At 43.8% G+C, this 22,633-nt stretch overlaps 1 protein-coding gene across 1 annotated transcript; it reads right to left on the bottom strand.

Moving 5' to 3' along the window:
- Nucleotides 1–6,015: 6,015 nt before the first annotated feature.
- LOC132323114 (protein spire homolog 1-like) lies at nt 6,016–21,742 on the bottom strand. The gene is made up of 14 exons (XM_059837987.1): nt 21,364–21,742; nt 20,723–20,754; nt 20,120–20,284; nt 19,222–19,347; nt 18,870–18,935; nt 15,812–15,973; nt 13,515–13,583; nt 12,223–12,298; nt 11,525–11,673; nt 10,337–10,468; nt 8,945–9,009; nt 8,107–8,134; nt 7,560–7,702; nt 6,016–6,420 (listed from the first exon to the last, which is right to left on the bottom strand). The coding sequence occupies exons 1-14, from the start codon at nt 21,596–21,598 to the stop codon at nt 6,249–6,251; spliced, it is 1,620 nt and encodes a 539-aa protein (XP_059693970.1). The 5' UTR covers nt 21,599–21,742; the 3' UTR covers nt 6,016–6,248.
- Nucleotides 21,743–22,633: the final 891 nt, after the last annotated feature.

Raw genomic sequence — 22,633 nt, 5'->3', positions numbered from 1 at the left:
CTCCTTCTTCAAAAATCATCAAGATTCAAACCAGGCTCTTTCCAGACCCAAATATTTCAGCAGCATGAGTCCCAAACCCATCTTGTAGCTCTCTGCTTCCCCCTGCAAGATCACCCCCTTCCCTTGGAGCTGCCTCCCCGCTGCTTTCCCTTTTTCATAACCAGCCATCCTTCACCGTGCTGTGTCTATAAAACACTCAGTGCACACAGCAGCCGAGGGGGAGGGACCGAGGGGCTGGTGGAAGCCACTCAGATTTCACATTTATTTAACAACTGTGGCTGTGCTTGTTTGATTTATCTTCACACATACGTTTGACAGATATGGTCTCATAAAAACTCCACAGAGTAAAAACAGCAGAAGGGCCTGCAGCCATACTGCATCAGCATTCCATCTGGCTCCTACTCCAAAACTAAGCACAGATCAAGCTCACTGCAGCTGACAGCACCCCTCACTTGGAAAACTTTTGAGTTTGCAATGCCTGAAACACATAGTGCTTAAGTGTAGCTGGTCCTGAGTCTCCCAGGTGTCTGGGCAAAAAATGAAAAAGGTGATGATTTTCTCTTACCTTGAAAAATCCTGCTGCATTTCACATAAATTGCTTTGTTCAAATAAGTTTACATTTAAGTGGCTAATCTCATCCTTTCCCCAAATCTGGAGGGATACAACAATATTCAACATATCTTGAGAAAGTTGTGATTTTTATAGCACTTCCAAAAACACCTCTCCCAAATTGCACCAGTTAAGAAGTAAGCTCGCTTCACCCTTTCCTTGCAAGGGCCTTATAAGCTTGCTCTGTCTGTATTATACCAAACATTTCCCTTAAAATTGAGGTCTTATTTAATGAGTCAGATTCATGCTGTTGTGATTCTGACAAATACATTTTCACTGGAGTGGAATTGTAAAATCTGTGCACAAAGCAGCTACTATATAGTTTGGGATATAGGCTCCACAAAAGCACAATCCATTTCAACATATGCATATTTCACAGTGTTTTTTTAAAAAGGGAGCACACCTGAAACTCTCATTCCCAGCATCAAGAGAGGCAAAGTGAAATAGCTGTAAATAAAGTCCCTGGCATGCTAACATTGCTCAAAGGTAGGACTCCAGCTGCATTCAGGTGATGTTTTATTACACTTATAAATAACAGTCCCGCCGCGTCTGGGAGCTGGCAGCCTGGTCTGGAAGAAGGAGATCAGAGCCGAGAGTGAAAGGCCCTGTGTTCCAACCTGCTGCCATGGTGGCCACTCCATTTCTTTATATGTTACTCACATGTATGAAATAAAGTTCTTAATGCTTGTCATGCAGAGATAAGACAGATCTTGCTCTATTAAAAAAAGCAAATGTGAAGGCACCTGTATCGGGCCCACAATTATCTTGGTTGTTTAAAACCACTGGATAAGATTAGTGGGAGAAAATGTGACTGCTTCTCTGTGAGCAGATATTTGTGGTTCCCTCTGTCATCAGGGATGATTTTTCTCAGCTATAGAAATGCCACCTTTTCTTGTTTAGGTAAATAACTAAGGAGTATGCAACAAAGGTTTGGAAACCTCACGTTTTCCTGACTATGGATGACCTGTTTTGGTTTATGGCTATCTCCTGTACTGCTGATCCTCTTGGTGCCAAATTCACTCAGTTTTTATGGTCACGCTGAGCAGGGTCACACCCCCCCACACTCCATACATGCAGTTCAGTGGCAGATAGAGAGTTATTTTTCAAAGGAGAGGACTTACAGGCAGTGGTTCCCTCTCTCTTTTGGGACAGTTTTTCCCAGCTATGGAAATGCCGTCTTTTCTGTTTTTAGCAAAACACGAAGAAATTGCAGACATGCTGCCTTCAGGACACACTCGCCAGCTCTCCTGTTTTCCAAGAGTACTAGTCCAAGGGCCAGATATTGCTCATCGTGGCCTGACGTGTTCTCTCCCTCTTACTCTGTTGCTAGCAGATGAAAAATGTAATTCACCTTCATTATTAACTTCAGAGGACCCAGCCCCAGGGCCAACTTCAGACTTCTTTCTTGAGTCTGAACCATTTGAAAGAGACCACTTGTGGACAATGTGTTAATTATAGTACCTGTTGCTGTACACATTGTTACACAGAAGTGCAACACAGCTTAGGCAGTGTCTTGGCTTGGACACTCAAACCTTATCATAGAACCACAGAATTGTTAAGGTTAGAAAAGACCTCTAGGATCATCGAGTACAAGCATTAACCCAGCACCACCATCTTCACCACTAAACCAAGACCCCAACCATGACCACAGGGCTCTTGAAGACTTCCAGGGATAGTGACTCTGCCCCTTCTCTGGGCAGCCCATTCCAGGGCTAGACAACCCTTTCAGTGAAGCAATTTTTCCCCCATATCAATTTAAACCTCTCCTGGTGATTTCCTCTTGTCCTGTTACTTATTACCTGGGAGAGGAGACTGACCCCCACCTGGCTACAGCCTCCTTTCTGGTAGCTGTACCTTCTCTGAGCCTTCTTTTCTCTAGGCTAAATATCCCCAGGTTGCTCAGCTGCTCCTCATAAGAATTGTGCTCCAGACCCCGTGACAAACCAGTAGCAAAGGCCATGGTCTGACATGATTCCTTTCAGAAACAGGCTAGCCTTGGGCCAGAGGCAGGGCAAGACAAACTGCCTCAGAAGGCTGCAGGCAACATGGAAAGGCAGGTCCCTGGAGCACAGAAAATGAAATACCCACATATGAGACTTGGCTATCTCAAGGGGGACCATATCTGCTGCATATAAATGCAGAAAACGAGAGCACCCTCACACTGATGGCATAGCCACCAATATGCAGAATTTCTACCCCCTTCTTTTTTATCATGTGCAGCTACAGAGCCACGAGGAAGGTACTGACAAGCAGTCAAGGAATTCAGCTGCTGGTTCACTATGCAGGACTTGGGAGCTGGAGGGTGAAAGTGATGCATGGAAATTAAGTTAATTTTAAACCACAGGCAAGAGAAGAGACTTGCTAGCAGTTACTTAAGAGAAGCTGCTGACTGTTTAAATACCATTAAGAAGATTAATGTCAGCCCACAGAACCACTGAAAAATTAGGGCTGAAAAGGACCTTGAAAGGTCAGACCAGTCCATTCCACTAACCGAAGCAGGATCACCTAGACCTCGGACATCCCTGACAGATGTTGCTTAACTTGATCTTAAAGCTCTCCACTCCCTAGGCAGTCTATTCTTTATTATCCCTGTCATTAGAAAGTTTTTCCTAACATCTAAATTGAGCCTTTCCTGCTGTGACTTAAGCCTTCTTTTTTCTTTTTTTTTTTTTTTCTCTCCTCTTCTCCATCACAGACAAGGAGCAATGATTATGCCTTTTTATGTGCTTAAAGACTTCAGTTCTCCCCTCCTTTGGGTTAGAGAATTTCAGTTCTTTCAGGCTTCCCTGATAGGTAATGATTTCTCCATTTCCACTTGTTCTCCCTGCTCTCTGCTGGGCTGGATCCAATTACGCCACATCTCCCCTTAACTTATTTTCCATCACCTCAACACCCTGACAGAGCTGACTTGCATTCAGCTTTTGATCCTTATCCTGAAGAATTGCTGCTTAACCCATCACTCCCTCCTCTGTACTCTGGGAGTTCATATTGTTGCTCAAGTTCTGCCCAACACTACCTCTATGGTTTTATTTCATGTGTAAAATGGAAGCCTTTATGTTTATCCTTTATAACAAAACATAACAAAAACATTAAGCCAGATTGAACCAGATGTAGGGTGAAACCCCTCTCAAAGCCAGCTTTAACCTGGACAAGAAAGTGCTGGCAGCAGTGGCCTGGGTTAGGTTATTCAAGCAGGTTTGTACCAAGTGACCTCAGCCACTCCTCATAAGGCTTCCCCTCCAGATGCTCTACTGTCCTCCTTCGGAAATGTTCAAGGCCATACTGGATAGGGCTTGGAGCAACCAGATCTTGTGGAAGGTGTCCATGTCCATGGCAGAGGGTTGGAATGAGATGTTCTTTAAGGTCCCTTCCAACCCAAGCCACTCTGTGATTTTACTGGAGCATGTTTCCCCAGCTGGCTTCAAACAGCAAACATCAAACTACTCTGACAGCCGCACAAAGTTACTGCAGTCAAGCCTCTCCCGCCTCTCCCCTCCACCTAAAACCCTCTTTTTTGTGTTGCTGTGTCTCTACCCCAGCTGTCTTTGACTCACACACCCTCACCTTCCCTCTTACCCTCAGCCTCCCCAGGGCTGTCAGCCAGGCCCTGTGTGCCAGTGGGACCCTCCCCGGCTTGGGGAAGTGCCACGGGAACGATAAAATTAAATAAAAATAAATGAGGACGGTAAAATCTGTGTTATTTTAGAGGTAAATCTCTGTTATTTCAGAGGGAACGCTCTTATTTTTAAGGCAGCCCCATTTTGCCTCCCCGGCTCTGGGCGGCGCGGCCCGCGGCTGCCCCCTGGCGGACAGGATGTGTCCCGCCTCAGCCGGGATGAAGACCGACCAGATGTCACTCGGGCACGGGGGACAGAGGTTTTACTGCCGCTGTCCCGCGGCCCCTGCAACCGCTGTCGTTGAGAAGAATGATGGGAACGGGTTATATCCCACCAGCATGCTAGATCAGGGAAGGTCAGGCAGCCTCTTAGCAGAAACTCCCCCATCCACCTTCGCTTGTCTGTTCTGCAAGTGAGGGCATTCCATCACCCCTGTCACGATCACAAAGTAGGGAAAGGCAGTGAACCAAGCCCATGCGACCCCACAACAGATGTGCAAGAGAAGGAACCACGAACTACCTTTGCTCCACAGGTGAACTCAAGTTTACCTCAATGCGATATGGACGCCTTCTCTTGCTGCTGCTGCACCCAGGCTCTGAGCAGCATTTTGGCCTTACACAGTACACAAACCAGGCTGATCTCAGCTCATTTCTGGCTCTCTCTAAACTACCCCACTCAGTAAGCTTCTCAGAGTGCCTCATGCCCCTGGTCCTACACTGTGCCCATTGTGCCAAGAAGCGCACCTGTGGCTTGGCTGCCATTCCCTGGAGCCTGCAAGGAGCCCACCTGCCTGATAAGGATGTGCCTCCCCGCAGCACCAGCGATTGGCACATACAGGAGGGGACCTGGGCAGGCAGGCTGCACCCCTCCTAATTGAATGAAGGAAGAGGAACACTTGAACTTGCTCCAAAAGGAAGCTCAAGCTCCAGCTTCCCCACATTCATTTACTTGCAGAGCTTGCCCAAACCTGCAAGGAGGCATCAGCTTGCAGACAGGCAGTTGGAAGGAAGCAGAGTCAGGCCAGTGCAAGTCAGCTGGAGGTATTGACCCTTCTGGCAGTTCAGATGCAGACTCTGAGCTCAGCTTAAACATGTCTTTCTTCCCTTCTCCTATATCTAGCACCGGCCTTTCCCAGCCATTTTTTTCTTCAGTATGACTCATTCCAGCTACAAGTCCATTCAACACTGTCTATCCAGGCCCTGCAAAACTCACCAAGGCAAACTCCATCAGGCCCTTCCATACAGGCAATTCCTGGGGATAAATAAATCTAATATCCAATATATCATCTTGTGTTTTAAACACACACCAAAATCTATGGAATATTGCAAGAGTCCAGTTTATTCCAGGGCAAAGGCTTAAGGCCAAGACAATGAGCAAGCACCTCTCAAGAACAACTCTCTGCCCTTCACGTGATGACAGCATTGAAAGGTACTTCTGTGAGATGCACAGAAAGGTCTGGTGCCAAAGTATGATAACACACAGAAAAAAAAAAATCAAAACAAGCTTCCTAATGCAAGTGGACAGAGCAGCTATCACTGCCATTTTACATGCATCAAAGCCATGAGCTTTAAGTACTATGAGTAGTAAGGAAGGAGTGTATGCAAAATGCAGGGTGAAGTGATCACATAACTGAGAGCTCCACTTTACAAGCCTCTCACATATGGGGGTTTTTGGTTAAAAGTTTCCCTGTGCTCAGTACATTGGATGAAGTCTGCTCAGCAATGAATGCAAAAAGTTGCACAGAACAATGACAGCTGCAGGTGTAAAGAAAGAAATGCTAGAAGCATGATAATGCTTCAACATTTATTTTCTCCAAGACACAAAGAATTACAACATTTCTAAACCCCACAAAGCTTTAGAATACTTCACAATACAGAAATGCTAACTGTGCTTCCTGCTCAGACTAACCAGCAGGGAGGTCTTTCATCCAGGCCTTTATGTCAGTAGGTGCATAAAGCTGTTTCATTTATTTCAGGTACGTAAGGAGTGACAGGAGAAATGTATGGTAGATTCCAGTTTGGTTCAAGCCCAGGAAAATCTCCTGAGAGGGATGCTGTGCTGTTGACTGGAAGTCACATTCAAGAGGTATTGCTCACACCATGTACAGATGTCTGCAGTCTGCCAGTTTGCCACGGTCCCCGTGTAACAGCACAGGGGCTGTGCTAGGCCATAGGGCTCCAAAACAACAGGTATGCTAGAGGGGCAAAGAAAAACAAAAGCAGGAAAGTTGAACCAGGTTTCTGTTAGAGGACATAGTGCTTTTCCATCCTTCTCCCAGGCTGCTAAGTGATTTAGCCAAATGCATAGGTTCAAAAGAGCCATCAGCACCACTTAGGAAGGCTAAAAAGCACCAGAACAGATGACAGCATCTCTCTATGGACAGTGTATCAGCCAAAGGGCTAATGGATATCTCTGTCTGGTCCAAGGTTATGGCTGCATCCTTATGGACTAGAATTTTTTTTTTTGCCATCCTGCAGTATGACAGTAATGCAGTCTCTCAGGCCTCTTCTGCAGCACTTGCATTACAACACAGACAAAACCACTGTCCGCCCCATGCAGTTAACTTCAGTATTGAACGCTACTCTTGATTTTTGGCAACTGAAGTATCAGCCTTAGAACCAGAAAGGATTGTGTCTTTATTCTGGCTTCATTAAAGAATGGTTTCACAGGAAGAAAAAGAAGGTACCAGTTTGTCCAGTAGAAAATGTAACTGCTTTGGAAAGAAGAGAACATTTATGTTTCCAGTCCTGTATATTGCACTTATATGCATGTTGTCTTTATCACCCAGAACTGTCAAAAACTCTTTTTGGAATAATTAATTTTCAGGGGACAAAAAGGAAAGGGTCTATATGTACATGGAGAGACTGAGAAACCATTTGTGGCATCACTGTTCAGTCAGTTACACCAGAACCACAATTAGAATATTTCATGTCTAGGTAGAAAGGGGCTACTCCTGGGTTGTAGTGACAGACCTTCAGCTGTGGGGGATAGAACATGATGAAGTCTTGAAATTCTGATACTATTAAGCTAATGTGAGGAACTTTGTATGTCTGGGCTAATACAGACACTTCTAAATCCATTTCACAAACCTGATAGTTAAAACAGAAAATGCATTTCAGAGCACCTACACTTCCTCCCTTTGGGTGATCTAAAATACACAACACTTCTAGAGAACTGTGGACTAGTTAGACCAGTGGCTAAAACCAGCCATTCAACAGAGCATTCAGCTAACCAGCCCAATATTACATACAGCTGTCTCCATTTTTGTAGCTTTGCATAAGTAAATGGTGACATCTTTCAAGGTAAAAATAGAACAACACTGTCCCAGCTTACCCAAAATACTGCTGCTGGTCTATTTCATGTAGCAACTTGGAGATCTTCTGTTCCTGAGTAGCTGGATCCTCCTCTCCAGACAGTCTCAAAAATTTTAGGAATTGAAGCGGGAGATGTACACATGTTCTGTAGGGCATGGACATCTAGAATCACAGCACAAGTCACCTGAGTTCTCAGGGAAACACATCCTCCATCTTATCAGGACAATTTGCATGCCATGCAATTGATTTATTGGAGCACTTAAAAGGTAGACATTAATGCAGTGAACTTTCTGACCCATGTATAAATAGAGCCCAGTGTAAACCAAACCACTTTACAGAGGATGAAAGAAAGAACTAGAATTGTTTTAGCTGAGTATGACAAGAGATATCTGTCACCCTGGCTACTTTTACATGTCATACTATTACCTCTTCTATTTTCTTAGAAACAAGCTAGAGGGGAGATTTGAGATATCAGTGGGATGAGGAAAGCTTCTTATGACTAGGTGAGGAGGAAGGAAAGCAGAAAATGTAAAAATCCCATATGCTGTTGTAAAGACTAGACTTGCCTTAATGCAGCAGTCACAGCAGACAACCCTGAAAGACAAAAAGTATCCAGCATTATCATTTGATTAAAGCTCAGCAGCTACCAATATTGCAGTTACAAAGTAGCTAATTCCAAAGTAAGTCTGAATCCATGATTGTGGCAGAATCACTTGACGGCAAAGTGAACAAGCTGAGAACTCCACTATTCAGTTTGCCAGCTATCCTATTTCTGGTAGTTTAAATCATCTGAAATGTATCAACAGCCATAGCTTCAAGGCTTTATCTGCAAATGCTCATTACACTTCACCCAGCATTACCACCAGACAGTTGCTCAGTTTCCAGTAGTTGTCTACTTGCTGCTTATAATCAATTCAGGGCTTTACAACTGCTTCAAATAGATTTAAGTGAGCCTTAATGAGGCTGAAGTTCCTCTCTCACTCTCCCATGAACAGAAAGCCTCTGACAAATAAGCGGATACAAGTAGGCTCAACTCCTTTCCCAGTCACAAGGTCTGGACTTCTCTTTTTCAGTCCTTAACAGAAGATTCTGGTGTAGACCCTCTCTCAGAACCTGTTCAAGCCCTGGGCTGAAGTTAGAGCAAACCTTTAGAGCAAAACACAGAAGGTGATCTCAGAGAAACTAATTTAATGCTGGCACAGGAAATTTGGCCATTGCTGACTTAACACTAAGAGTTAAAACTGAGATACTACTTCAGAGACAAGATTTTCCACATTCTACACAGCTGTAGACACTTCAGCCTGGCTTGTGCAGTAAGGCAAAGCTGAAGGGCTCAGCAACCTGGTCCTCAGCACTGTTCTTTCACTTTCTCCCTCCTCATTCACTCCTTTTGTACCAGCTCACCTGCTGCAGAGGTAACATCTGTAAGGCCACTTAATAAACATCTTCTTATGGCAGCTGAAACAGATCTGCAGAAAGGAAAGTTGTTTGTGAATGCAAATGGGAAACATCTTTGCACCAACAGTATCCACTGCCTGCCAAAAAACAAGCACGTAAACAAACCTTCTAAAGGCTTTAGATTCATATACAGTAACAGAGGTCCAATAAAGGATAGCAAAGACACAGGAATTAAAAGCTAAAAGGCAAAAAAATTCTTACTTCTAGGCCAGTGTTTTTATAATGCAGAGGTTTGGGGCAGCTGCCAGACAATAGGAGTTTAAAAAAAGGCTCTTGAGCAAACAATAGCTGTATTGTGCAAGAGTGTAACAGTAGCTAGTTAAGAGAGAAGGAAGAAGAGAGACATTCTTTGAGGTAGACTGCAGCAATCCCAAAGAGATTAAATCAGGGCAAATTTGAATTCAATCCTGAAGCAAAAAATGAGTCATAAGGAAGTTGATGAGTCGCTTGAACTTTATATAAAAAAGAGCACATTCATACACAGCTGGCAGTCAGAAGCGATATTATCTTGAGAAGCAGAACTTGAGAAAGCTAAAAAACAGCAGTGGGTAAGAAAGCCATTTTAGAATAGTGATAGAGTAGGCAAGTTAAAGCAGGGTCAGTAAGGTGAGAAGAAAACAAGGATTCAGTCTCAGGAGCATCAGATAGCTTATGGAAGTAGCATGGCTCTGCTAGTAGAACCTTTGACTCTGTCCATACTGCTAAATAAATGAGGGCAAAAAAGTGACCCAAAAGCCAAGAAACACAGACTTCCTCACATCTGTGTTGCAAAGGGCCTGTACTCAGGACATCTGCTCTGAAGGAGTGGTTGCCACACTCCCTCTAAAGGAGACTCAGGGATAAGGCAGAAGTTGATAAATGTGAACAACCAACAGTCCTGAGCTATACATCTCCTTCCCTGTCCCCCTCATTTCCCCCACCTTCATGTCCACTTGGCAAGGTGGTTTGAGTCAGCACAACTCTGGTGTGGGAGCCTGAGTCAAGTGCCTTTGTTTCACTGTTTAGGAATACCAAATCCCAGCTATTTACTTTGGGATTTCAGAGCTGATCAATGGTCATGGCAGTCAGCTCTCCTTGCATGGAAATCAGACAAGAAGCAACAAGCAAAGGCTAGGCTGAGCTACTTTCTAGGCAATTTATACAGCTTAAGCTAGATTAGAAGCCATCACTGCAGAAATACTAAAAGATTTTTCCAGCCCAGGGCCAAACTCAGATCAGCTGTTATGAACAGGATAAGCTGAGGCAGAGGGTGCCTCTGCAGTTCAGAACAGAGGGCTATGAAACCAGCCAGCTTTTGAAAAGGCAAGAGCAGCACAAAGAGAAGGAGGAGAAACGTACCTTTGCTCTCGGAAAGACACCATCACTACCTCCTTGGAAGAGGCCTTGCCCTTCGAGCACCTTCATTGCATATCTGGTTTCAATCAGGTCAGCAATGGTTGGTGATGGCCACTTGATAGGAAAGGGACAGTCCTGTTGAATGACAGAAGTTAAACATCAGATGAAGTTGAAGAAAGCAGCTATTTGGGGAGGTCATCTCAAAACTGGGTCCCAAAGGATCTGGAGAATTTTTGTCCAAAATCCTGTTTTGCTTGTGATGGGGAGTATCAGGTGACTCTGACAATACCAGCAGAGAAACTACTACAGGCTGGTGAGTGGTTGCTAGAGTTTTCAAGCAGATTCCAGAACAGATGTCACCCTAGCCTCTCTTGGTACAAAATTGCTTTCCACAGCACAACACTCTCTTGCCCTTCTCTTTCCCAAGACCTGGCCGCATACAAATGGAAGCTGTAGTCTCATGGTCAGCCAGGAGACAGCTGTGCTTTAATCCCCAACACATCTGCATTCCCCACCACACTGCTGAACAAAGAGGCATCAGAGAGGTCAGTTAGAGTCTTGCCAAGGTGGGGCAAGGGGGGATGCAGAAGGAAAGAAAGAGACAAGGGCACAACAGACCTTGTCTGGGCAGAACAGGGTGAGGCCATAATTCAGAGGGTTGCATGGAAGCACATAGACCCCAGTATTTCTCCCACAACCATCATTCAGAGCCTGATAACTTCAGTTCTACACATATTATTCATTTAAAAGTCACTAATGCTGTGCTATCCACATTTTTTTAAACTACTTATTGCCCCTTACTGCAGCTTAAAAGATACTTGTGAGCGTATCAGAATCTAGAGAAAAGGAATGTACATGAAGAAAGCAGGATAGTTCCACTCTCAATTACAGGCAGCTTGAGGAAGCCTTGGTGGACACTTTCAATTAATATCATGGTATTTCCCTCTTCTTGTATTAGAAACAACTTTATTTCACGTCATTAAAAGGGGGAAGCCACCACAAAGACACTACAGCATCCAGTCTTCTCTTAAGATGTCTCCAAGGAGAGAATAACATACCAACTTCAGATGGGTATACCATATGTTTCAAGACAAAAACCACAGAGCATGCTTACTGCTTTCATGAGGATCATGGTGCAAGTCATCACCAGATATATCAGACCAGGGTTGCTTGCCGACATGCTGGACTTACAAGCTCCTTGCTTTGAAGGCTCCTCTCTAAAGATCTGGACCTTCCTCTGTAAGGAGGCAGCTGCCATTGGCCAGTGCTCAGGAAACACTTAGGCTTAATGTCTCCTGGTGGGGGTGCACCTATGGGAGGAGTGCAATTTGCAGCAAGACCTGGGTAGGAAGCGAAAGTTTTAGGGTGCAGAAAACCCACTGTCAGTTTCTAAGTATTCACCCTGAGAGCTGGACACTCAAAAGCACAACACTGCCTTCAGAAGGTAGCAAGGCTTACATCTCTCCCCTTCCAGCCCATCTGCTCAGATCACATAAAAAGCAGAGGTTATAGTAATTATGCTTGGCAGTAGGCATTGATAAGGCTTCATTAGAACCATTTAGTTTAATAAAATGAAGTGCTGCACTTTCTACTCGAATATTCAAACCACTCATTTAGCTTTTACTGCAAATTCCAAGTCAGGCCTTTGGGGACATGCAATCATTGTCTTGAAGCTGCAGGAGCTACACAAGCTTCAGTCAACTGCAGAGAAATTATCTTCTAAGGGCACCTCCCCAGACTCTTTATTTAGTATTGGAACTTGTCCTGCAAAGTGTCTTCAGGTGATTAATGAAGTATACATTGCACCCAGCCAAAGGGTTTGGGAGCCCATCAGGCCACTGGCTGTACTGTGTCACCTGGTTTAGCTGTGCAGCCTGAAGTGCACTGACCTGTGCTGATGCAGGATACTCCTGATGGCCTGGTGGAAGAAAGGCAGGTGTTGGCAGGCAGCTTGAGAGTGGTTTCCTGTAGACCAGAGGACAGGATGTTCATAAAGAGACACCAAGGCCACTTCATCAGAAGTACTGCTGCCTAACAAAACCCAGGATACCCACTGCTGATCAGAAATGTTCAAGGCTCAGCCAGAAGTGGAGGAGAGTGAAAAATCAGTGGGGTACATTTAGAAACTTTCTGTTTCTTCTTGAAATATAAAGTTAATTCCCCCTGCACTCCACAGCTAGGAAATTCCAGCCAAGCTAGTGAAATTCCCAATTCACCTGTTCTCTCTCCTGCCCAACTCCAGTAGTGGATACTAGTACTAAAAGTGGCATCTGTTCAGGAACCAACTTGGTATAATCATTCCCATACAACACATGGAATACATTGGAACCATTTTCTTGGCTCCAGCTCACACATAGCAACACTGGAGAACAGTTCAAGAGACTGAGACCAATCCAACTCATTAATTCAACTCAAACTCAACGCTTTATCTCAACAGCATTGTTTCTACCTTGTCTAGAAAAGCAAAAAACCAAAAATTTGATTATATTAGTCTCTATATGAAAGTCCTTCTAGTTCAGCAGTAATACATCAACCACAATACTGAACATTCCTCCAAGTAGCTCAGACTGGACAAATAAAGCTAAGATTTTCTGCTTTTATAATTCATATTTGTTTTCCTCAGTTAGGCAATTGAATTTCATGCAGAAATATTTACAGAAAACAGAGTCATGTTTGTATGCCAGAGCATCTGTGCTAGACATGATGTGTTAGGGCTTAAGTTCTGTTCCACAGAATTTCAGGATATGCTCAGACTGAATCCCAGAACCAAGCAGTCAAGCTTTTCATGACAGAGCCAGGAGTTAAAGAACCAAAAGTCTATGTATTGTGGTTTACTGAAGAACAGTGCTCCCAAAATAACTCCACAGACAGACAAGCAACTCTCAAATTTGGAATCAAGAACTCCAGGAGCTCTTTCAAGACCAAAAAATGTTGCAAATTAAAGAAGCAGGGGAGGAAGTAGGAAGATTGATCACCTTTCTTCTACAAAGATGTCAACTCTTGTTTTTCTAGCACCATGTTTGGCAGGAGGGTCAATTCAAAAGTTAAGTATGGTTAAGATAACTCCCTCCTACATACAAACCAGTAGCTAAAGTATTAGCTTTATATTGCTTCAAAATGTCCTGTTACCTCCAGAATTACCTTGTTTTGCTATCATCATTTGCAGCACCAGGTCACCTACCGGCTCTAGATGAGGCTTGAGAGCAGCTACATCAGCTTTGGGGGACCCGTGTTTTTGCTTGATGGTCACCTGAAAGAGCTGTTTCTTAAGCATCACTTCTGCTCTTTCTCTGCTCCTTATACACTCTGCCATTCAGTGGCACAGTGAATGATACAAATCAGGATTTGGGAACAGGGGAGATGGGGAAGGCACTAAAAACCAAAACAAAACAAGCTCAAAACAAACAAAAATCCCCCCCAAAACAACAAAAATCCCACCTTAAAAAAAACCCAAACAAAACAATAAACACCAAATGAATGCATAACAAACAAACAACCCCCCAAAACAAAACAAGGAGTTGGGAAGTGTGGAATAATGATGTTTCCTTATGTGGAGTTTTGATAGAGAAAGATTTGCCCTCGGCCAACCAGAGGCAATCAGAAGTACTGCATAGCCCTTAGGGGTTTGAACAAGGAACACAAAGCCTTCTACTCCCAGCTGCTCCAAGAAGCAGCTAGAAAACACTGCACTCAGATATTATTGTCAGGAGTGATCCCAACAAGCACCATGGCCACGTCATATTCATCAGTTAAAGCTCAGCTCCAGGGAGGAGGGCACTTGAACGGGTTAACAAGGCTGTAACAGGAACTGTAGCAGCAGGCAGCTGTATGCCTCAGCCAGAGTCCCAGAGACTGGCTTACAGCCCGACATAAACTAGGAACAATAGCAAGATAGAATTGCAGGGCAGACGTTCATGTAAAGCATCAAGCCCTGTGCTTGCTGCATAGGAGAGAACTAACAAAAATGTCAATTGCACATGCATGTCTTTAGCTGCCTTGTTCACTTATTCGTATTTTGAGGCTATGCTATTTTCTTTCACTGTGTGTACAACTTCAGAACAGGTGGGAGTGCAGGTAGAAAAACACTACAGCTCCCCACAGTAGCTGTGCTTTCATTCATTTGCAAATTAGACCACTGTTTGCTAGAGAAGCTTTAAAATAGCTTTGCAGATGGGGAAATCCTCGTTTAAGAGCCTTCACAAAGACCTGAGCAGTAGCACTCTGCTTTCTTTCAGCATTTCTGACTACTACTCTTCAAACATATTTGTGCTTCTCTGGACCAATGAAAAAGTTACTAAAAAGAAAAAAGGGAAAGAAAAAGAAAAGAAGAAAAGGAAAATCAAGACCCAGATCATCCTGCCACCTTGAGTTACAGTTCTGTACTGCACAGTGCATTGACACATAGCACATTGCAAGGAATATAAGCTAGTTATGATGCACTCTCTCCCTATCAATACTATTTATTTATATATCCATCAAGATACCATTTGGAAACACATGACATAGCATTACCTGGAGGCTTGAGCCACAATCAAGCCAAGCAAGAGCTGGGATTTTATAGAGGTGCATGGTTTAGCTGAAGCTTTTAAACCTGCTACACTCTAGCAGCACCAACAAAGAGGAAAAAAAGCTGATGTCTAGTGCAGTATGCAAAGTTTTCTCTTTTTGTAATACCGCTCTTTATTACAGGAAGAGTTGTGTCTCATCTTCTGCCAAGACGTCTGTTTGCAAAGCGCGCCAATGCCACAAGGCCTTGTGCCAATATTTTAGATCTGCTCATCATTCAGCTCAAGCTGCAGCAAGCAAAGAGCATCCCAAGCCTTTAGAGGCATCCCAGACGTTTTTGTATCTGGCCATTTTCACCAACCAAGTGGTGAAGGTGGAAGTCTCTACCCCTTCCTGTGAGGGGCTCAACATTTTTTACCCTGACTAAATTCCTGCAGTAGCTGAGTGCACTGCCCAGAGACCTCTGCCTTAGGCTAAGCAGAGAACTGTCTCAGAAGTGCATCTGCACTTGCATACACAGCACAGCATCTGTGAAGGCAAAGCAACAAGTAAAAGATTCCAGGTGCAGCTCAGCTAAAGGAGCCTGGAAGGACACAAGTGTCCAAGGTGAAAAGCACAAGGCAGCAGGAGCGCGTTCCATGAAACTGTTGTGTGCAGGGCAGAATAACTGCTGCAGGGAAGTGAGTGGTTGACCCTGAAGGGAAAAAGAGGTTTACTGTTCTGATTCATGAAACCGTGGCTACTCCTGACTTAAAAAAATTTCTGGAAATTAAGTACTTGGTTTGTCTACTTGGGTAGACAAACAGGGTGATCTAATGTTGAACTGCAGCTGACAGGGAGCCCCAGACACTTCTGGACTTTGATGTACCTTTGAAAAAGCCAAACCTCTGGAGAAGAGGTCTCAACACATGCTGCTCAGAAATGAAGTAGAGCAGATGTTCCCAAAGCTGTCTGCAGACTCCAGTCACTCACCTTCCGCAGGGTGTACCTCTTGTGCTGAATATCATCCAAAAGCAGCTCATAGGGAGAGCGAATATGTTCCTTTGGAGACACACAACGCTGTGGCTGCTTAGCAGCCTTGCGCAGCCTCACACCAGCCTGCAGCTCACAGATGACACTAGGCCACAGAGATGCCTTGGAGAAACCAGCAAGGGCCAAGTCAGTAGCTGTCTAGAACTCACAGAGCAGCATCCCCTCCCTCCAAGTAACAGGGCACACTTAGCAGCTGAAGTAATTCAGAAACAAAGAATTGTGTCCTTAACATGCCCTTCTACTCACTTCCAGATCAGGGTGCAGGACCAAAGCAGAGAATTGCTTTTATTTGCAGAAGTTAATTTACAACAAGGAAACTCATAGCAGGCTCACCAGGCTCATTCCCAAAATTTGTCATTAACTTGATGGATGTACTTCAGCAAAATACAGCTTTTGGTGCCCAGTAAATAAAAAGACCATTTTCTTTCTGCAAGTGCTCCAGGTGCCAGAGTATTTTCATATTAGTGGTTCCTACGAAACAGTGGGAATGAAATCCCAAATCTTACCATTAAAATCCTCCAAATTTTTAGAAAACTAAGGGTTGAAGAGTACAGAAACAAAAGAGGAAGACACGCAGACAAGGGATCTCATACTTAGCAGCATAGGTTAGCAGTCTCAGCCTAGAGACACAAGCTAAAAACCCTGACATCTGCTCATCCTGTTTCTATTCTAGCATCTGAGGATGTTCAGGCATGCAGTATAACCCCACAAAAGCTAAAGACAGGAAAAAAAAGTAATCAGCTCAATAGCATGTTTATTCAACATTGTAATGGAAGTGCTAAATCAACAGCTTATCTGGATCCCAGTGGCAAATTGAGTAAGAACAAGTCATTGTATTATAAACAGTGAAAGGGAAGCAAAACATTTTAGAAAACTGCCTCAGAACAAAGTATCTGACTTAGGCTTCTCTCTGTTTTCTACTTACAGCATGAAGCATCTTCTCTCTATTTATCCCTTCAGATATCTTGGTATAATTACAAAAGAGTCTTATGCAAGCTCTGACTGATGGCTGCCCTCAAGAAGACAGATATTTTTGTTGGATTGTTTTAGCCTGTATATGGTAGTCATACCTCAACTCCAGAAAGCTAGAATTCTCAAAGTATGACAAAACACTTGCCATATGTCTTAGGCTACATTTAATACAGTGTGGGAGAACATACAAAAGTGTCTGGGCAAACTCATCAGTACTAGAAACTTTCAAAATAGCTTACCCCAAGACATTTGCACTTTACAGAGTTGTATTTCACATGGTGACTTGACTGAGAGACATGACCTGACTTAGAGAGACTTCTGTACTGTAATACCGCCACATTAGTTTGGGGACAAGAATTACCTTCAGCTGACCATTTCAGCGCAACTTGCACACCCAAAACATTTTTCAGATGTTGGTGACATCATTATCACTCATGCTTTTATTTCCCTACTGACTGGATCACTGCAATTACTCTACTTTTGCCATCTGGTGTGTTGCCAAAAGCCACCTGAACTCCTGAACTTTCCACAACCTATGAAGTACAACATAAAATGCTACAACACTATAAACCCATTACCTTGAGTTCAAATGGGTGAGTGCTAAGACAGCTGTGTTCCTAATAGGTCTCACTGCTTAGATTTCAAGGTGAACATCAACTTGTGACATGTAAGCGCTGCTGAAACTGTACAACACTGCATGCTGTCAGGCTGTGGTCTGCATTTCAGAAGATCTGTTTTGTATCAGTCAGCATGAAAAAGTGCGGTCCATAGAACACATTAACTGCTTAGCACCACTCAAGACACCAGCTCTAACCTGTGGGACCCCAAAGAAGCTGGCATCCTGGTTATTTTAAACTTAAGAGACTGTCAGAGCAATGTAATCAGCTGGTGCTTAAGGACTTGGAAACTAAAGGCAGAGGATTCACAACAGACATCCAGCTTTTGGAATTCATGTCTCCTGAAGGAGCAGAGGCCAAATACATTGGCCTTCAGGCCACATGGCAAAGCCCATGTATTTATTCATGTATTCCCTGCAGAAAAGAGCTACAGCAGTTGATGAGTTTGTGGTTTGAGATAGCTTGCCAGTTTATTTTAATAGATCACAAAATTGAGAATATGCCCAAACACACATTTCACAAACATTTTCATACAAATAGTTTGAGCACACTTCAAAGCAAGTGCTATTTAGACAAAGGGAGTGAGTCCACAAGTCTCTCGGGGCTTGCTGTTTGTCTCCACAGACTCCAGAGCATTTGTTTATGCTGGGCAGAGCTCCAGCCTGAAGAGCTATTTGTTTCTGATTGAGCCCCAACTGTGTAGGGCCTTGAAAAAAGCACACTAAGTTGCCTTCCCTGCCCCAAACACACAGTCCAACATCTCTGGAAGCACAGAAAGCAAAGACAAGAAAGGCAGTGCACAGAAGGTAGGAGTGACATCTCCTCACCCTCTTTCACTCCTTTATTTGAGCTGCTGAAGCTGCACAACCACAAAGATGGACAGTGCTACTGGCCTTCAGTTCCTGCCAGTCCTGGCCAACAGAGATCCCACATAATAAGAATGAACTAGTCCACCCCAGGACTATCAACAACAGAAGAGTTTTCCGGGAATTTTCAGTCCAGCTATGAGAAAGGAGCAGATTGCTTTTGGCAGGTGTCAGTTCCTGCAAAGAGCTAGAATTTGGGGCTCATTTGTGGGAAGAAACAGCCTGCATAACTACTTGTGGGCATTTACTCCAAAGACTACCTCCAACTTCAATTTTAGAAGTGGTTTAAGTTGTACCACAAAGACAATCTTTGGGTAGAATAAAAGCCCACGTGAGGTTGACATATGAAATAGTTTAACTTCAAGTTCCCTCCCCAGTTTGTTTTGCAAACAAGTCTTTAACTACTCAGGCTCCTGAACAACCTAAGTAGCTCAATTTGTGTTCATGCTCTATTTTTCATAGAAGAATCAATGGAAAGCCTCAGAGAGCCAATGCTGACCAAAAACCCCCAGTCCCCCATAATGAAAAAAATTAATATCTTACACCATGGGTTTTCTTCTTTTGAATAGGATTTTCCACCCAATCTTCCACAGCCATTTCTCTCAGTCTCTGAGAAAAGTAAGCATATGAGGTCATCACTCTACATTCCTCAGTGATTTCCTGTCTATGCAGCATAAATTACTAATGTTTATCTGAAAAGCCAAGAAGCTCCAAACTTTTAAACTTTCAAACACTACAATAAATAAAAATAGTTCCGAGACAGCATCTATTCACATCGTGAACACAGAACTTCATCCAGGTGCTCCATTTCTAGTGCAATGAGAAGGTTACTCTAGAACTTGGTGAGTGTGTGAAGGTACAGAAAATAGCAGCTAATGGGTAATCCTAAACGTACTTTTTTGGAGGTCTGGATGATGGTCACAAGCTTCTGTAGTTCCATATAGTCAGTAAACAGATTCTTACAGGTCATTTCATAATGGCTGGTAGCCTCAGAAGGCCTGGACAAGTGCTCCTCACAGGCCTGAAAGAAGTGCAGCTATTTAGAAAAGATCTTGAAGTTTTAAGAAAGCAACATGGTAGGATGGAATAAAGCAAGATTCTGTTTCCTCAAGCCATGGTTAAAAATCATCTTCTTCACTGCCCCTTTATATTTTTTTTTTCTACTGCAGATACAGAGGAACAAAGAAGGAAGATAGTCAATATTTTATGTACAATAATGGAAGTAGCTGTGTAATTTGTTTATCTTGTTTTCCATAAGGTGTGCTTTGAAACAAGCACCTAAAAGGGGAAGCTACCAGCCCAAAGAACAACACCTCACAGCAGATGGAGTCACCTGTTCTTTTTCCCTGTCCTGATCAGACAGAGGGATGGGAAGTTTCTCATATCTTTAAATTATGGCTGAGAGAAAAATATCTGTTTGAGTTGAGACATTCAAATCCCAGCCTTTGCAGAAGCCAAATACTATGGAAAGGGAATTTTTCAATATCCATAGTGTTCTAGGTATTGAATTTGGAGACTGTGTAAAGAAGGACTTTGTAGACACAACTGTGGGAGAGCTGTACTCAGTCTTCCTTCTTAATTATTTTCCATGGATACTTACAAACATCTTAAATGGTTTTGCCTTTTCCCTCTGATGGGAAAAGGCCAATGTTCCCTCTCTATCCTCCAACAGCCCATCCAGCTTTTTCCCAGAAATGGTCTTGCCTCTTGGTCAACAGCACTGTTCCATCAACTCCTCTAAAGCTATATAACTCCTCTAAGCTACTATATTTACTAAGGGGGAAGAAGGAAACCTTGATAACATCCTGCAGGGTGACTGGTGGTTTTGTTGCCTTCTCGTCCAGTTTCAACATGAGGCACAGCAGTTTCTCCAAAGGATCGCTCAGTTCTCGCTCCACTTGGCTGTTGATTCCCCAGTCCAGGGCTTCATAGACCACCCCTCCCAAGTACTCCAACAGCTGCAGACAGAGACCAAGGAAGCAATCTAGCACAAAGCATTGTGGAAAACATCACAGCTCTTATTTTCCAGCCATGTGTGCATACTCCTTTGCTCCTGAGGACTGAGCACATCTCTCAGGATGAGAAATACCCCCATTTAAGCTGGTTTAAAGTTTTTAACTGGCACCCCTAAGATATATGTCATTAGGCCAACAAGACTGTGGCCTATGCCACAGCAGACAGTATCTGTGCACATTGTTTCCCAGTCCCCTTGTCTTACTTGAGTTCAGTCCAAGCATTTTGTTTCCTTTTCCAGGCTGCAGGGGAGCCACTCTCACAGGCCACAGCAAATTCAAGCACCTTGATAATTTCCCAAGACATTTGCATCTCCTGAGCAGGCCTTCTACTACAACAGGATTGTATCTGCACACACAATGAACATAAACATACAGGCTTACCTTGTCCTCTGACTGCTGAATGCTGCCGACATCTGAAAGGGAAAAACAAGGATCAGGGGAGAAAGACAGCTGTGCAGGCATTGATAAACAGCTTTTAGAACCCTTTTCAAGAGAGAGGAAAAGGACACATTGTCTATAATAAGGTAACTAACTCCTCTGACTAAAGTCTGTCCTACCTGGGGAAAGTAGACCTGTATTTGGGGAGTCCCAGAAAACACCATGGGAGACTTATGTTATTGTGAGCATTAGCCCAATCATAAATCTGCTGTGAGAGCTACCATAACAAAGGAACCATACACCGGAAGATGAACAGAGCAGCACATATAACAAAGCCTCAGACTATTTCAAATAACATAAGCGGTAGAAGGCTTTCATCACAGCTATTCCCTAGAACCAAAAAAAACTCAATAGAGCACTATTAGAGAATTTAGCAGGTCATGCATCTGTATTATCACTCCTCTACAGTCCTCTGAAATGAAGTATAGGCAAGAGAATAGCTTCATAACAAAATACACAGAAAAGAAAGGAGGGGAAGCAAAACAAAAAAAGCAGAGGAAAAAAAATTTCCTCTACTTTGTCCTCACATTTCAGCCTGTTATGGAAAAAAAACCCTTGGCATCTGCAGGCAACTATGCTCTTACCAGACTCGTGGTAGACCTTGAAGGAAGCAGTACCATCAGCATGGATAAAGATGCTCTCAGAACCCTTTACGAACACAGAACGGAGTGGGTGGCTGTGGGCCAACTGCTCTATTTTTCTGCAACACTGAAAGCAGATAGCCCAGGCTTGCTCCTCACTTAAAGGATGCTCAAAACACCTCAGAAGCTCAGCTAGAGAGACCTTTGCAATCCTCTGCTCACACCCTGGAGGCTCCATTTTTCCTTTCACCTCTAACCTCCACTTTTATCCTAGGGAGCTTAAAACTTCCTTTCCCAGGCTGGGCAAGTCTTCACAGCAGCTTTTTATTGGTTCTAGCTCTTGATTGGCTCTTATCTCTCTTCCCTACAGGTGCAACCATTAATGCCAACTTTTGGTCTGTCTTTTTAAAGGCACATGACTTTATCTGTACTTGTACAAGATTTCTTAAAAGAACAGAATAAATGTACAACAAAATGGAATCAAGAGAAAGTAAGAGTGTACAAAAATTGTGCTCAATGTAACTCCCTTGTTTCTCACAAATATATTAATTGTAGGTTTGCAAGTAGGAGAAGAGTACATTCAGCTTCAGGCAGGGAGGGAAAGAGGCAGGAAATGTCTTGTACTTGGGGGAGGAGAACTCAGAACACTACAAAAATCATTTTGATAGGAAACTATTCCAACAGCACTAACGAATTACAGCAATCAACTCCATGGGGAACCTGCCGTGGCCCCCTCCCACAGCAAATTCCAACAGTAGGGGCTGTAAGCATGGAGTGATTGGGATGGCCAGGAGGGTACCTGGGGCATGGGCAGCAAGGCCCTTCCTTGCCCAGAACGCAGGTATCCCAGAATCACAGGATCAGCTGCGTGGGAAAAGATCTCTAGAGATCACTGAGTCCAACCTGTGACCAAACACCACTGTCAGCTACGCCCTGGCACTGAGTGCCACATCTGCTCTTTCCTTAAAGACCCCCAAGGACGGTGACTCCATCACCTCCCTGGGCAGTCTGTTCCAATGTCTGATCACCGTTTCTGTGAATAAATTCTTTATAACGTCCAACCTGAACCTTCCCCAGTGCATCTTAAGACTATATCCTGTAGTGCAGATATGAATTGCTCCTGGTGTGAAGCCGATCACGCAGCTTTTTCAGCACGTTGAGGGCCGTGTGCGACATGGGAGGGCATGGCTTCAGGGCTGGGGACTGCTGTCACCCCCAGGATCACGGCCGCATCGCCTCACTGCTATTGCGGCGCTGGCTCCCAACGGCCTCA

This window comes from Haemorhous mexicanus, chromosome 2, assembly GCF_027477595.1.
Source record: "Haemorhous mexicanus isolate bHaeMex1 chromosome 2, bHaeMex1.pri, whole genome shotgun sequence".
In the NCBI taxonomy this organism is placed as follows: Eukaryota; Metazoa; Chordata; class Aves; order Passeriformes; family Fringillidae; genus Haemorhous; species Haemorhous mexicanus.
Note: the sequence above shows the minus strand (reverse complement) of the source record. Positions and strands in the feature narration are given on the sequence as shown.

Bases quoted from the DNA above. Each gene is read 5' to 3' on its own strand.
- LOC132323114 (XM_059837987.1), bottom strand. From the start codon at position 21,598: ATGGAGCCTCCAGGGTGTGAGCAGAGGATTGCAAAGGTCTCTCTAGCT. The intron at 10,469-11,524 runs GTAAGTCCAGCA...GTCATTCAACAG, and splicing joins GCCTTCAAAGCAAGGAGCTT to GACTGTCCCTTTCCTATCAA. The intron at 9,010-10,336 runs GTACGTTTCTCC...TCCTTTCTGCAG, and splicing joins GTGTCTTTCCGAGAGCAAAG to ATCTGTTTCAGCTGCCATAA.